Raw genomic sequence first — 16,477 nt, 5'->3', positions numbered from 1 at the left:
CAACAGTGCAGGTTTCCCTGGTGTTGGTTTTGAGAGGTTGCCAACATTCACTGCAACACCAACGACTTCACTTCCATCTTCCAGCGTCAATGAAGGTTGTAGTGGCACAACACACTGGTGGCCGTATTTGCCTTCACGTGGATATATATCCAAGAAGAAGCTATAGAAAATGATTGTAAATTTATGTGAGCCATGAGGTACTGAGCATAATGAATCAGCACATGAAGAGCACATAGCGAAAAAATGTCAAGTGTTAAGACTGTATGTGCACTCACTATCCAATAAACACACTCGGCCCCTTGTCATAGACAGCATAGAGCAGCACATCTTCATTCCACGTCACGTCCGCCGTATCGAGTTTCTCAAACCGAAGATGCAATACTTCTTGATATACATCGAATATTGTGGCGATAACATGATGCACAGGAAAGTATTGTTTCATGACCTCATCGTCTACACCGCATCGTTCGTTTCGAAGCTTGGATTCACAATACCCTGTATCCCAAACCTGTAAATCTCCAGTTTCACCAGACTCGTTGAGTTTACGTCTAAGGTCCGTCAGATCTTGTATGAGACGGTCTGATAACAAGTTCTTCATTCGTCCTAATAGACCATTAACAGCATCTGTTGATCCAGCCATGGTTCCTTTTAATTTATATGCTGCATGTGATGGAAAACCTAAAAGCGTAGCTAGTTTGTGTCTTGACAGGATGAGCTTGTTCAATAAGGGTGTGTTTTCGGTGCCTGCTCTAGAGTTGTACCCTTTCGATACACGGAATCGTGTTTCACGATTCGTACAGGATTGTAAAATCGATACTACAGCAGGTGTCTTCATTGGCACGACTATTTTACCGTTATCGATCCGCGTCAGTGATTTCACAAACGATTCCTCACATCCAGATAATTCGTCTTCGGAATCTAGTAAGATGATACTGACATCCTCATTCACATTCTGTTGACATGCTAGTTCTAGTTGCGTTATTTCACGTTTGAAGGCTTCAGCTTGAAACCTTTGTTCTGAGGGTAGATTGACCCCGTTCTTTTCAAAGAGGAGCAACGTTCTGTCTAGAAGGCGTTCATAATCTTTTGGGATTACGTGTGATTTGAGTGATAATAGTTTGGAGTATACGTCTTGACGAGAATATATCGAGTCCCAAGTGTTCTTGAGGAGTTCCTTTGCAGCAGCCGACGCAGCCCTTGCGGTTGGATCAGAAGAGACCAATGATGGAAATGTTACTTGAGCCTAGTATGTTATTTAAGAAGATGAGATCGCTGTTGAAGTGCAAAAAAAGACATCTTAACAGGTATTGATGTTTGTATGGCATCAAATGTTGGACCACGACCACCACCAACCACACATACTATAAAACCGATAATACCTGAACCGAAGCAGCCTGAGCCTCTCCATAGTTCCATTTAAGTAGAGACTCGACACTAGCTGGCATACCAGCAACGACATTCCCATTTTCCACCAACGCTTTTGCGATAGACTGTGCAAGAGACGTGATCTCTGCGGCACTCCTAGAGAGACTGAAATTGACTACTGGAGCCATTAATAAAACACTATGGAGACTATGACCGATCGACTAGTATCCTCAACACAGTCTGAGCTCGATACTGAAATCGTCGAACGAGGAGAGGAGATCCTAGCTTCTAAATCACGTGCAGCACTACCTCCAAGAGATGCTTACAAGGTTATAAACCAAGCTGGAAAATATTGGAATGATTTCTATATGAGGAATGAGACTAATTTCTTTAAAGACAGGTAACATTTGAGTGATGAAGAGGAGTGCTCCGTGTTTTAAGGTGATGCTGATCGTATTTTTTATGTGACAGGCATTGGACTGATCGAGAATTCGAAGAGCTCCGTTCTTCCGACGCGGTGATTCTGCTAGGTATAACTGCCTTTTTTTTGCTTACACATTTGCGACTTTAGCTAACGCACACTTATATTACAGAACTGGGATGTGGAGTGGGAAACTTTGTATTTCCTCTGCTAGAATCGAATCCAAACTTGTTCATCCATGCTTGTGACTTTTCTGCAAAGTGAGTGATGATGCACCAAAACAAAAATCGAAACATGTCACCGGGTCTATGTGAAGAAACACCAACCATTCCTCTCACGCTTTTCGAATCCTGTTAGAGCTGTAGACCTCCTCAAAGAAAACTCCAATTACAACACAACAAGATGCAACGCATTCGTCCACGACCTCACCAAACAACCCCTATCAGACAAAGTACAACCCAACTCACTAGACATTGTCAGCAACATATTCTGTCTCTCAGCAATCCCACCTGCATCTCTCGAATACGTAATCGACTCAATCCATGCAGTCCTAAAACCACATACAGGAATACTTTTATTTCGTGATTATGGCGTATACGATGAAGCCGAGTTACGGTTTAATGGTAACAGGAGGATCTCCGAACATGTGTATGCGAGACAGGATGGCACACTGGCAGTGTTTTTCAGTAAGGAAGGGTTGAAGGAGTTGTTTGAACAGAGGGGGTTTGAGGTGCTTGAGATTGTGTATGTTAGAAAGAATACTGTTAATAGGGCAAAGGGGACTGACTCTGATAGGGTGTTTGTGCAAGGGAAGTTCAGGAGGCTGTAAATTTGGAACACTTACTTGGCTATAATTTGTACATAAAGGCACAGTTGCATCGCGTAAGGTAGTGTTATAATTTATACATAATGGCACAGTTGTATCTCATAAGGTGGTGTTGAAGAATGATGCATCACACGTGACTCTAGTCAGAACTTTAAAAATTGATCCCATCCATCGTGTTTCACACTGGACGTCTCTAGTGCTATCAAACGCATCCGGCAAGAACTCCTGAAGAATAGGACTATTGCAGAAGAAGAGGACTTTGTTACTTGATTTGGACAAATATGAGTCAACGGGAAGCGCCTCCTGGAACCAACTGGTATGGTTGGGTGAAGGTTTTAAAATTTGAGAATGGTCACCGTACGCTTCTAAGTTTCGTGAATTCAAAGTACAGAATCCTATGACACTATCACATATCCTGTTCATGGATCCTGTTTCCCTCTTGAACCTGTTGTTTTGCAAGAATCGAATATCAGAAGTCAGGGATTTTTGACGTCAAACATATCTTCACTTTCAACTAGTCTTGTTGGAAACCTTTCATCGAATACTGAATGTAAATGGTCTTAAAATATCAACAAAAAGCAAGTTTGCCAATCCAAATCCATCAACACTGTCGTCATCACTTTAGCGGATCAACTCCCAGCTGCGTTTGAACGATACGGACATGTCACAGATGCCATTGTACCGAGAGATGGTGTATTTGGTCGCAGTCTCAGGGTTGGATTTGTGACCATGTCGACTGCCAAAAAAGCAAATGCTGCAATCACGTATAGATCCAAGCTCTCCTGAAAATGATGCCCCTACTGAGACAATCATGTTTTAACGTCTGAATACTGAATGAAGCTGTTCTCGATGGACGGTATGGTCTAGTTTTGTCGCATCAAGTTGGCATCCATACAAGTCCTATTCATTCAGCTTACTGATTATGCTTTTACTGGAATATTTGTGTCACCTTATCAGCCTCTGGTGATTCTTTGAGCAGTCTCAACATCACTCTCCTCATCAAACTTAACCGTCAATCTCTCATGAAAGGTCATGTCGAGAAACCTCAAAAGAAAAGTATTGAAATCTGTCATCTGGAGGTTTCGCCTAGAACAGTACGAGGAGATCTCCAACTTAACGTCCAACATGTCCCAATTCACCAGCATGGCTACGGCAGAATGAATGCCTTCTTTTCTCACCCAGGATTATGCACTTCAAGGCTCAACACTTGTCTTGCGATTATAGTCCATTGTCCTGCCAGAACAGTTTTTTTCATTCTCCAAACTTCATGTATCTCGCGGCAAAGTTCCATCCAATTTTGGCTTGGGTGCTCAAGGTTTGAGATCATTTGGACTTTTGAGGTGTTGCAAACTATTTTGCGTAGCTTTGACTTAGTAATTTTTGCTATTTTCAGGTCTCGGGACTGAGCTTCATATGAGTAGACAACTTCTATTGTTTGCAATGGCGCCTGTAGTAAAGGTCTCAGTTGCTATTTTGAGGCGTGTTGGTTATGCCAAGGCATCGTATGGAAAGGGTTGGTGAATGATTTTAAAGAGTTCCGCTCTGAATTGAATGGAGTTGAAGCTGATGTAGTCAACTGCCCCTATATCTGCACGAGGTAAAAGTTGGGTTTCGTGCGCTCCTTTTCGTAACTGTAACTTTCAACTGCTAATCTCTTCTTTGAAATCAATTAGCGCTGCTGTCCTTGTTGACAACCATACAGCCAAAGTCTCTATTCTGAAAACAAACCGAACTGGCCGGTTGGATCTTCGCGATCCCAGTTTGGCCGGCCAGTACTCTGACGCTCAGCTCAATCAAACTCTTATGTGGGCGAGCCTCGACTTATGTCGTGATATCGTCCACAACACAATCAGAATACAATATGACGTTGATAAGTACGTCCACTCTTGGAATCTCTCTGATGAAGCTCGAGAACTCTTGCGCTCTGCTAGAGCAAAGGGCTCGTCGAAAGCGGACTTGAATCTTATTATGGCAACGTATGGAACTTCACGTCAAAACTCCTCTTGAATCCATGAAGAATTATTTATTCTGAGCTTGTTTTGACGAAGCGGTAGATTTGATTCTTTGTGAATGCTGTCCCAAATGCTGGTACCCAAAGATGCTCAGGTTGTGGTGGTGCTTGGTATTGCTCACGAGCCTGCCAGAGATTGGATTATCCTGCACACAAACAATGGTGCAAGGTGCATCCCTTGAAAAAATAGTAACTGACTTCAGCATATCATTTCGATTGTAAGAGTTTTCTGTTGAGTTTTATATCAGCTACGTGATGGGATGTATGTATTTGTCTGATGATGAGAAGTTAGCTTCATAGTGTAATATCTAGAATAAAATGCTTGGGTTGTATATCGCAAATACACATTCATATAATCCGCAACAAAATCGAGGTACTTGAGACTGCTTATATTGAGAAAGACACAAGATGCGTCAAACAAGTTAACAAATACAAAGCCTTCTTCAATTTAGCCCGCCGAGTTTTTGCGATGCAAATTCCTATATTCTCTACAACATTTACAAATACCCTTCATATAAACACTGGCATCCACACCCAGTAGGACACTCAACCTCCCCATTCTCGTCATCCTGCTGCTGCGGCTGCCACTCAACACCATCACCTCCACATCCTCGGCTATGTCGACTAAACCACTCCTTCATATGTTTCGCATGCCCTCCATGCCCACACAATATACAAAACGCGACAAGTCCTTTACACGGTAGCCGACAGTACGCACATATAGGAGCAGACGATTTACGGTTGCATGAGGGACATGGTGCAGGATTGACAAAGTTGAATTGCTTATGAGGTGCGTGTGATGGTGAGTATGAGGTGGTAGAGGAAGAATGACGGAATGCGGATAGTGCGGGTTTGAATGTTGGTGGTGTTGATGGAAGAGATGAGAGTTCTGAGCCACAGAATGCACATTGTAGACCGTATTCTACAAGGAAGCGAAAAAACTTTAGCGCCATGATCCAAGTACATAAGGATCACTTCACAGTCTCAAGCATTACCTATATCTTCATGCTTTTCAAAAGATGATCCAGGCAAATGCGCCACAAACTTCAACAACTCAGCACGCTGCTCGAGCAATCCCCACCCATACAACATGTCAGCATACGCTAAACGTATACAATTGAATGTATACCGTTTAGAAGCATCCAACAAGTACGACCGTTTAATACCACTACTACCTCCTCCACCGTTCCCAGTCAACAGAAACGAATGTCCATTCTTTCTCCTTTCGCCATGTGACTCTTCACCATCCAGTCCAAACTTTGTTATAATAAATCCGTTCGAAGTGGTTATACCAGAATCACCCATTACGGATCTGGGACGTATAGTTGCCATGAGTAGAGCTGATATTTGTGTCGGCAGGCTAGTTGGTATTCCTGATAGTCGTCTGCTGCGTGGTAGTATAGATGTAACGCTGTTATTATCGGATTTGTTGGTGTAGGCTTGAGGAAAAAAGGGTGCTGTGATTGTTGATGGGCCTGAAGTTGAGGTTTCTCGAGCGTCAAGAGCTCCCCATTGACGATTTAGATGGAGCGGTGGGTATGTTTCACTTGCTATTGAAGTCATAAAGTGCGGTGACATTACTGTTAAAGGTGGGCTGGGAGCATTACCAGGCATCCCAATAGATGAGAATGTTGGAGAAGGGCTTCGTTCTACTGGCTGTCGTTTGATGAAACATTGTGAGCGTACTGCCAAAAACGCTTTGAATTTAAGAACAAAATACCCGAATGTTTGGAAGGAAATCCTTTTCTGTCTTCTCATTCTTGAATGGCTGACTCAGTACACAAGATAGCATGGCAGCTGTTTGCACATCTCCTGTACGTTCAAGAAACTTGAACCTATGTGATATGAGCGTTCAAGGCAGCAAAAAAGTCAGACTCCTTCAAACTCTTGATGTTTTCTCATTGCAACTCTTACATGCTATCAATAAGCCTCTGTCCAAAAGGATGAAATCCCCATTCAACGCGTCTCCAATCTCTCCATTTGCCCTCAGACACCAATATCTCCATCGCCTTGGCATCAAATTCAGCTTCCATAGCTACACCACCGTCTCGATGCACATTGACATGATCAAATGACGGTACACCAGCAGCTGTGGCAGCACTCTGAAATAACGACAACCAAATGTTACGTTTCTTATTCTTGGCTATTCGCAAATCATAATAATACGGCGCTGATCGAGCAAGTAATAGTCCTACTAGACCCCATAGTTTAGCTATATCTGGACGATTGAAAATCGTCGCAGCCTGACAATTTTGTCCACATACGGTGACTGGATCGTCATCAGCTAGAGTATACACCCTCGCTAATTCTTCACTGACGGGTAGAATCCCACGTACATCCTTGACAATGACGAGCGCACCACGAGACCATATAATAGAATCAGTCATCATGTCGCTTGTCATGTCATCACCATCACTAAATATAACACTTCCCATTCCTGAATTACTAGTGTTGCGACGATGAGGTGAATTATGGTTTGTATAGGTTGTCGAACTGCCTTGCTGTAACCGTTTAGCTTCTTCCGTAGGTACACGAGTTAATGGTATATCGGATGTATCTGATGGTGATGAAGAGACAGTTCCTGTTCGTCTATGCCTTGCATGGAAAGCTGTAGCGAAAGATGGTGTCGTGTCTCCGTTACTAAAGGTTTGGCCAAATGATGGCATTCTTGGTCGATTCGACACAGGTGAATACGTTTTCGTTATAGATAGACGTGTCAGCAGGTTGGCTGGGGTTGGTGTTGTTGGGGCAGTAGATGACTAGAGAAGGGAAAAGGTCAATCACCCTATTTTCAGTGAAGCAACCTCTGCATACCTTATTCGTATCAAATCCTCTCTTTACATCTTCATCATCTTCAAAGTCTTCAGAAGTTACAGGTCGAGGTGTCCGTAAAAATGTAGCGAGATTGGTGGCAATTGCTCCCAGAGCCGATGTTGCATGAGGACCAAGAGGTCCATGACCTCCTTCTAACAGGAATGCACGGAATCGTTCATAGGTAGCATAGTTCTGTGGTTGTGGCTGGCCAGAATTCGGATTTCCTGATGATGTAACAGACGAAGGAGTTGTTGAAGTGTGGGAAAATCGTGTCATTGATGGATGAGGGACCGGCGAATGGAATGTTACCAGACGACCTGAAACGATGGAGTAAAGTGAGGGTGAGTGAGTGAAAAATAGGAGACGAAGCAGCCCCAGAAGCAAAAAAATCAAAATATACAACACTCATACCACTTGGAGAGAATCGCACACCACATAAACATGGATATGGTACATTAAGCCCATCTGATGCCGATGGTTGAAGTGGTGTCGTAGAAGATACATCTAAAGTACGACTCTCTGTTCGGTCTCTAGAAGGTGTCTTTCCCACAGGAGGAGGTGAGACACTTACTACTTTTGCTTCGTTTACTGTATCGAGGGCTTGAGTCTTTGCGGTGGGTTTTGTCGGTGAGGCCATTGGAGTTGCTCTTGCTGAAGTATCTTCGTACAGGAGGTACTTGACACAAGAATTCAGAGATAGCGATCCAGTTGTAGCCGTTTGTTCAGCGATGTCTGCTAGAGCCTACGTTTTTTTAAACATTAGTCACACTATATTTTGAACCCATAGCGAATGCAACATCGATAACAGCAAAAAAAGGGAGAGCACAGAACGTGGATGCACACCTCAAATGTCCGAGTCCTATCAGCCATAGACATCATAGCAGTCTTTTGCACTTCAAATGAAGGAGCAACACCAATTTGACCAGGATATCCCATTGGATATCTGATATCGACTCGTATCAAACCACCCATTTCTTTAGCACGTTGAATCGTCATAGTGCAAACTCTACCAACAAAATCAACACCATCAAAAGTGACTCCTGGAAATTTCTTCCGTATAGCTCTCATTTCTTCTTCCCATGACTTGGGGGCATCTTCGAACGGTGTTGATGGTTCTATTCTACGAGAAGGAGAAGTGGGCGGTGTCTTGTCCCTTGATTGAAATGGTTCAGGACTATGGACGGTTTCTGATATAGATAGTTGGGCTGGTTGATGATCTATCTTGGCTAGAGATGATACTCGATGTGATGGTTGATGTCCGACACCCTAGAAGAGCATTATTCACCAATTTGAGATTACCTGGTTGTTTTGTTAGCTTTCAGCGAAAACGCATATTTACCTTCATGAAATCCATATCTACAGTCCACAATCTCAAATACTGATCTTTAGCCCATGTAACAAGTTGGAATTCACGATCATCACCATCAGCAGGAATATCGCCACCTCCAATAAATCCACTAGTTCCACCCTTGATTCTCCATACGAATTCACGAGGTACATCCATATGACCTGTGAATCGATGTATCGGCTGTAAAGTATCACGACTCCAAAGAGTCAATGAATTGTCTTTACGTTGTGGCATTGTTAGAATTCCGTGTCCAAATGGCTGGAGTGAGAGATTTAGTGTGAGATTTTTTTGTTGGTCAAATATCGTTTCGAAAAAAGGTAATACTTACCGTGTAACGAGCTCTCCAAACAGGAGATCCAGTATCAATGACGCCTGAGCAGGTTTTTCTGTTGACGTCCCAGAACTAGCCAAAAAGATCAGATTAATTAGAACCTTTAATGGCGATGGAACGTTTTGTTTACCTGAACACGAGAGTCTTGAGAGCAAGTAGCAATTTCAGTATCACTTGTCCTACTCCAATCAATACCATATATTTTGGATAGTCCAACTCGTATCAGCGAGACTGGTGATGATCCTCGCTGAAACAAAAAAGTCAGCACGTCAACATGACAATGACATTCAGTGCCACTCACTCGAATATCCCATATTCTGAGATCAGCATCATGAGAACTAGCTAACAGCACATCACTCTTTCTCGAGAACTTGACTTGAGTAGCACCAGCCGTCCAAGCCGGGAAACTCATTGCTGGTTTATCCACAGGACCCCTGAGATCCCATAAGTGAACAAACGAGTCATAAGAGCAAGTTGCTAGCATTTCAGCTTGATGTGGGGACCAATTCAAGTCTGAAACAGCTCTCTCGTGTCCGCCAAGAATGTACTCGACAGAACGATTCGAGTCAGAGTCTGGTAGTGAGACATTCCATACTAGAGCCTTTTGGTTTGACTACATAATCGCTCGAGAGGCAGAATCAGTTCGAAATCACTGACACAAGCCGTATTGCAGCTTACAGTTGAGGCGACCCAAGCCGAACGCGAAGGATGTTGATTCCATTGTACGTCCGCAACCTCCCAACGCGTCAAGTGCTGGATGAAGCGTGTAGATGACTCATCCTGTGGATTTTCCAAGTCTATAATATACAGTCCTCGTTTTCTATGGTGATTTGAGGTAAAAAGAGGGTTAGATGAAGCTAGATTGTGTTGCAACACGACGACAAATGATCAAACAACATACGCGGCTAGTACAATGTCACGCCCGCTAGGTGATATACTCATAGAAGTAACAGGATATTCCAGTGGAATGGCCATATTTTGATAAAAGGTTCCAGCAGTTCCAGTAGGAGCATTGGATTCCGAGTTTTGGGTCGATACAGAGAGCCGATGAGGCCGTGGCATAGGCGCCAGTCCGCTAGATGAGGGGTCCATAGCTGGTTAAACAGGCTAATCTCGGCCAGAGCTACTTCCACCGCCTACAGTTTGCTCCATTGGATACTACTTTTTTGATCGATTTTGGAGTGGTTTAAGCTCTGTAATCTAGACTTGAAGGATGAAAATCACGTCGGCGAAGCAATTATTTACGCGTCCAAAGATACAATTATTCAATCCGTGGTCCTCGCTGCTCATATTGCTACAGTTTGTTTGATAAAGTTTTGAATTTGTTGAAAATACGGGTCAAAACACTAGTTGGCACGTCCGATTCGTCCGATTCTCTAGATTCACGCGATTTACCATGTAGGCAGCCCAATATTTAAGGAATCTCCAAGTTTCTTAACGGTTTGGTCTGTTTGAGCTCTTGCTTCAAATTCGCACAATGAAATCGCAAAACCCGTCCACAACAGCCACTTAAACGCGAACATCCATAGGAATGGCAGACGAAGAAGAAGGAGAAATTATAGAGACTGATCTAAAGTCTCCAGATGTCTCTTCCGTAGCAAGCAAACTTGTAGTATTGGATGTAATAGACCTGGATAATGTCGACTCGACATCAACTGGACTCAAGGACAACACTGCTAGTGATATCACCGACGATCCTGCTCGAACTGCCTCTCCACGTCCCAATTCTGACCGGGATATACCCGACGATAAACACGGCAGGCCATCTTCCTCGACATCAAAACGACACCATCATTCATCTGATCATCGACGACGAGACAAAGACGATCCAACAACTGATCACAAGTCTAGTAGTAGATCGAGTCGCCGTGATAGTCGAGATCGCCATGATAATAGAGACTCGCGCAGAAGAAGGAGAGATGATCTTGATGATAGAGAAAGGTCTCCTTCTGCACGCCACGATTATAGAGACCGTCGTAGCTCTCCTGGACGACGATATACACCAGCTCCGCATGAATCTTCAAGCCGTGATGGAGGCTCCTCTTCTCGCACAACAACTGGACGTGATTACGGTAGTAGCAAAGTCTCATATAATGATCATCGCGGATATTCTACAGATGCTGATAGAGGTCCCAGTACTTATAGCTCTTCATCAAGGCATACCCCGCCTCGTGACAATCGTGATTACGGACGTGACGCTGGTAGAGGTGAATCACGATCTCGTAATCATCTAGAACATCGTAATCACTCACCTCCTACCTCATCATCATACAACAAATCATCTACTTCTCACGACCATCCTCGAGACAGATACTCGGAGGCTGCTGTGAGCTCTGGCAAGAGGCCTCTCTCACCAGATTATGACAAGGGTACAATAGGTCCTGCTACCAAAGTCCGTAAACTTATGGATGGTAAAGTAGGATCTGCTCCTGAATCTGGCAGTGAAGAGAAGTCAAAAGAAGAAGAAATCATACGACCACAAGTTATGGATGCTGTGGATGAAGATCGTCTCATTGAAGAAAGGAGACAGAGACGAAAAGCGCTCCTTGAACAATACAGCAAGGAACGAGCTGCAACTTCTGAAGTTGCTGGTGCTGCTGCTTCTGGCGAGGCTCTAGAAGTCAAGTCCGGTGCAGGGGCTGTCGATATTCGTGTAGCAAATATTAAAGCTGCTGACATGTCACGTATTCCCAGCTCTGATGGTAGCATAGATATCCCAACGCCACGAGATGGTAAGTTGGTACCAAATCGTAATGGAAGTACTTGTTTCCAAGTTAGTAAACTTAAGTCTCTACTAAGCGACGCTTTTTTGCTGTTTATTAGAAGAAGAATCCGCTCAGCCTGATATTGATGTCTTTTCACTTGAAAAGCACAACGAAGGCACGAATGCTCAACAAGGCGATGCTGCTGCAGGCGACGATATAGATGCAGCTGATTATAATCCGGATGAAGATAAGAAGGATGATGAGTACAAGTTACACCACATGCAACATCCAACTGCTAGTACAACAACCACAGCCGCTCCTACAACGACATCAAACAAACGAAAGCAAGATGACATGTTTGCTGATAGTGCCATGATTGATCAATCTCCTTCATCTAAAAGGAAGGCTGTGGTCATTGATGACGAAGATGACATGTTTGCTCCTATTGACGATATGTTTGCTCCACCCGCATCGTCAGCCAACGCTGATGGCATGTCAGATACGATCAAGGGGGCTGCTCATGTAAGTTGAACAAACATTTAAGTGTCTTCGTATTTTTTTTTGATGTCATGCTTCTTGTAGATACTGGAATCAGCTCCTGTCGTAAGAATATCTGACAATCCGTCTTTGTTGGATAACTGGGATGATCCTGAGGGATACTATCGTAAGTGGTTACACATTAGCAAGTAAGGGTAAAAAAAAATGGTCCACCCCTTCCTAACCCTCCAACCAACGCTTTGCAGGTGTCATACTGGGTGAAGTACTCGAAGATCGATATCACGTCTACGCCAATCTAGGTCGTGGAGTCTTCTCGTCCGTAGTCAAGGCCAAAGATACCAAAGATGGAGATCAAGATGTAGCCATCAAAATCATTCGAAATAACGAGACCATGTATCGAGCTGGTATAAAAGAGGCTGGAATATTGAGGAAGCTGAATGAGACTGATCCAGATGATAAGAAGCATGTAGTTCGACTCTTGAGACAGTTTGAACATCGTAAGCATTTATGTCTGGTATTTGAATCACTCAGGTATGTTTTCCAGTGTACATGGTGCTGATATGTCGAAAGCAATTCTCCAGTCTCTGTCATATCTGACTCTTTTGTTAACTAGCATGAACCTACGTGAAGTCTTGAAAAAGTTTGGCAAGAATCGAGGCCTCAACATTCGAGCTGTGAAAATATACTCTCAACAGCTCTTCCAGGCTTTGCATTTGCTCAAGAAGTGTACTATAATGCACGCGGATATAAAACCAGACAATGTGTTGGTTAGTGCCAACAAGTCTTCTCTCAAGTTGTGTGACTTGGGATCAGCTTCAGATTCATCAGAGAATGAAATCACACCCTACTTGGTGTCGAGGTTTTATAGAGCACCTGAAATTAGCAAGTATCTCCATCCCAACGCCAAAAAAGGATTGAATCGGTGTAAGCTAACAGGTTTTTTTGCAATTTCTTCAGTACTTGGTATGCCATATGATGCTGCTCTTGATGTCTGGTCAGTTGCATGTACACTATATGAGCTATATACAGGCAAGATACTATTTCCAGGACGAACCAACAACCAAATGCTCAAACTGATTATGGAAGTACGAGGTCGATTTGCCAAACAAATGCTGCGTCGTGGTCAATTCTCATCATTGCATTTCGATGATGATGCCAACTTTTTGCAATTGGACGTTGATAAGCTTAGTGGCAAGGTATGCTCTTATTATGTTTTCTGGTGATTGGTTTTAACCATTAGTCTATCATCAAGATTTGATTTTTTTTGCATCTGATGTAGGATGTGAAAAAGACAGTCCAAATACCAGCACAACCACCACGAGACTTGAAGGGCTTTTTCAGTGCTGATGCAGCATCTGTACCACGTGACGAAGCAGCATTGGTGACACAGTTTGCGGATTTGCTTGATAAATGTTTGCAACTCAATCCTGAAAAGAGGATATCTCCCAAGGAGGCGCTGTTGCATCCTTTTATATCTGGTAAATAAAGAGGGATTTGGCAAGCTTTGTATACCGTAAAAGGGGTTGGCAAAAACTGTATAGAGTATATTGATGACGTATAAATCTAACACTGTTACGTTGCGAGTGTTGCGTGCAAAAGGGAACTCTTCGATGAATGCGATGTGTATAGCCGTCAAGTTTTGCAACCTTTGCCTTTTCATTGGTCTGCCTTTTGTCCTACTGATCGTGTTCGCTCAAAACTCAGACTCACTTTGCTCAGCTCTAGTTCCAAGCTTCCAGAGCAGTTGAAGAGCACTCGATCGAAGTAGTTAAGAGGGTCGCATTTCGAGCTGGACAAGGTGTTAGGGTGTGTTACTGATCTGCAAGCGATTTGGTTGCACAGATGCCAGCATCAATCGTTATTTGGTGGTTGTGAATATGTCATCATTACTTTAATGACATTAAGTTAAGTCTTCTGTGCTTTGTCTCTCCCCTTTCTTATTGTTTATTGCCTTAAACATGTCGACATTGAATGTGTTTTCTGACCGACTTGTCGTTTACTAGATAGGCATATTATAACAACGGCATATGATAGCACTAATATAAAGAATTCGAACATCGATACTCCACCTCGTCTATATCTACCCGTACCGGTTCTCGATTGCATCATCGAGCATACCGATGCCCAAAACATCGTATATTCAGCAGCTTTGGTATCCAAAGAATGGAATATGACCGCAATCAGAAAAGTGTATAAAACCGTCGACATTTATTGTAATGGCTTTATGGGGTCACTGAGCTGGATACTTCAAGTCCCGTCGCCTTCCAACCCAATATACAGCCGGTTCCCTTTGAATTATACGAAAAATCTCATTGCACATACATGGCCAGAAAACTCGGTCCGGGAAGCTCGTTATATTGTAGGAAAGAGCATCATATCATGTTCTGTGAACCTAATGTCACTCGATATAAGAGCAGACCAGCTCTCCGTATTGGATTATGTATCTACGTCTTTAGTAGCTTTAACTTTACGTACAGCTTATGACGAAGATAAGAAAACTTCACGCTCGGTCTCGGCCCCAGATTGGTCTAGATTTGCTGCCAATCGTCCCAACTTACGTGCACTCGATTTACGATGCCCTCCTCCCCTCTGGTATAAAGGAAGCGCTGAATAGATGGACTCTGCGTAGCTTTTCAAGCAGAGAACGTGATATGGACTCTGATGGATGGATGTCTCTGGCCAAAGGAAGCAGAGAATCACTACGTCACTTGCATCTACAGCAGTTGCACACTGCCATATCATGCGCCGTCCACGGAACATGCACCGAACACGATACTGTAGAATTCTTCTTTAGCGCCCTACCTACTGGCTCTCTCAATCTTTAGAAGACTCTCGTCTTCAGGTTCTGAGTCTAGGTTTTGTTCAAGATCTGACTGTCCGAGGTAAAGACACTGCAATCATCTTGCGTTTTCGAATGCTAAATGAACACCCAATAGATTTAGAAACGCTCTTGGTAAACAGCTCGTCTTAATTGGAAAGTTTGCAATAGGGTTTCGAGAATCCCCAACTTAAACAGACTGTATTTCTTGACAATGATTTCCCATCGTTGACCATACTCAAAATATCCGATAATGATGCCATAGCGGGCGGACTCTTCATGAGGTTGAATCCTTTGAAGAATGTTGATTTTATGGTGTTCTACGTGAACAGACTCGACACCCAGTTGGATTATGAAATTATCCCAACAGTATTACCAAATCTGCAGAAAATATCCTTCATTGCAGCACATGTATTGTATTTGACCGATGAGCATGTGGGTAAACCTGTAACACGGTTGCCGGAACTAGGAACAATCCGATGTTTGGGTAGAACTGATGCTACTCGCTTGTGTGGTAGTACTTTACTGACGGTACTCGCATTGCGACCGTCAAAGTCTCCTCCTTTGACGATGGAAGGGACTGGATCCGCTGTGATTCGTTGGGGGAATCGCCGAAGGTCGATCAGAAGACTTGGAAGAAAAAGGTTTTCAGTTATGTGAGCTTGTAGTTGCTGCTACAAACGACAAACTGATTATTGACGGTGGTTGGGAGTGTGCAACTCTCGATCTGTATATAAGTAAACCTGTCATGCATAGATTTCCGAAAGTGTACTTTGAGGGGAGGTTCAAGGCTGATCGATTAGGAAGAGTTGAAAGAACGATGAGTTTTATGCTCTCGATTCATGGTGTCGAAGGATGCAGATGTTGATATGCGAAGAGAAGTTGGATCACAGGTTGCAGACAGTTCAACTCGACCTTACGTTATCGAGGCCGCCCTTTCATAATTCAGAGAAAAGTATCTAGACGGATTCTTTTCCTAAGTTTCTGCGAGAACGGAAGTTGGCGATGTGGTGGATATGAAGTGTGGCCTCGAAGAGACGATTTAAAGCAGTTTGCAAAGCAGTAACAGATTTGAATCTGCCATAGAGACAGTCGGCAGTATTCCTTTAGACCAGATCGGTCAAGTGTGTTTGCCTGTCAATGTTTGCGTAATCTTTTACACGATCTGGAGTGATTGTTCAGCGAATCGAACATGCTAAAACTCGAGCTGTCAAACACGATTTCCACCCAAACCAGAATGACCAAACCGCTGTTTCTGATCATGCTTGATGCGGATGACTTCAGCTTCTGTTTGGAGCCAACTAGACTTCAGGAAGTGTTGTTATGGTGATCGCACGATA

The 16,477-nt window shown here is 43.4% G+C and overlaps 3 protein-coding genes across 3 annotated transcripts; 2 read left to right on the top strand and 1 right to left on the bottom strand.

Annotated features, from left to right (window-relative positions):
- Window positions 1-1,574: 1,574 nt before the first annotated feature.
- On the top strand, window positions 1,575-2,615 carry SmJEL517_g03794 (uncharacterized protein; the record flags this gene model as incomplete). The annotated part of the gene is made up of 4 exons (XM_031169722.1): window positions 1,575-1,765; window positions 1,837-1,895; window positions 1,959-2,046; window positions 2,144-2,615. 4 exons carry the CDS (start codon window positions 1,575-1,577, stop codon window positions 2,613-2,615), a joined length of 810 nt encoding a protein of 269 aa, XP_031024223.1.
- A 2,505-nt stretch (window positions 2,616-5,120) lies between these two features.
- On the bottom strand, window positions 5,121-10,208 carry SmJEL517_g03793 (uncharacterized protein; the record flags this gene model as incomplete). The annotated part of the gene is made up of 13 exons (XM_031169721.1): window positions 5,121-5,545; window positions 5,619-6,279; window positions 6,344-6,458; window positions 6,538-7,382; window positions 7,438-7,754; window positions 7,849-8,179; window positions 8,281-8,703; window positions 8,777-9,043; window positions 9,114-9,188; window positions 9,247-9,363; window positions 9,418-9,729; window positions 9,795-9,936; window positions 10,018-10,208. 13 exons carry the CDS (start codon window positions 10,206-10,208, stop codon window positions 5,121-5,123), a joined length of 4,221 nt encoding a protein of 1,406 aa, XP_031024226.1.
- A 439-nt stretch (window positions 10,209-10,647) lies between these two features.
- Window positions 10,648-15,144, top strand: SmJEL517_g03792 (uncharacterized protein; the record flags this gene model as incomplete). The annotated part of the gene is made up of 9 exons (XM_031169720.1): window positions 10,648-11,848; window positions 11,940-12,343; window positions 12,404-12,485; window positions 12,565-12,850; window positions 12,933-13,243; window positions 13,319-13,515; window positions 13,599-13,797; window positions 14,323-14,911; window positions 14,949-15,144. 9 exons carry the CDS (start codon window positions 10,648-10,650, stop codon window positions 15,142-15,144), a joined length of 3,465 nt encoding a protein of 1,154 aa, XP_031024225.1.
- Between the last annotated feature and the right edge of the window lie 1,333 nt (window positions 15,145-16,477).

Source organism: Synchytrium microbalum (assembly GCF_006535985.1).
Source record: "Synchytrium microbalum strain JEL517 chromosome Unknown SmJEL517_scf0022, whole genome shotgun sequence".
Lineage (NCBI taxonomy): Eukaryota > Fungi > Chytridiomycota > Chytridiomycetes > Synchytriales > Synchytriaceae > Synchytrium > Synchytrium microbalum.
Note: the sequence above shows the minus strand (reverse complement) of the source record. Positions and strands in the feature narration are given on the sequence as shown.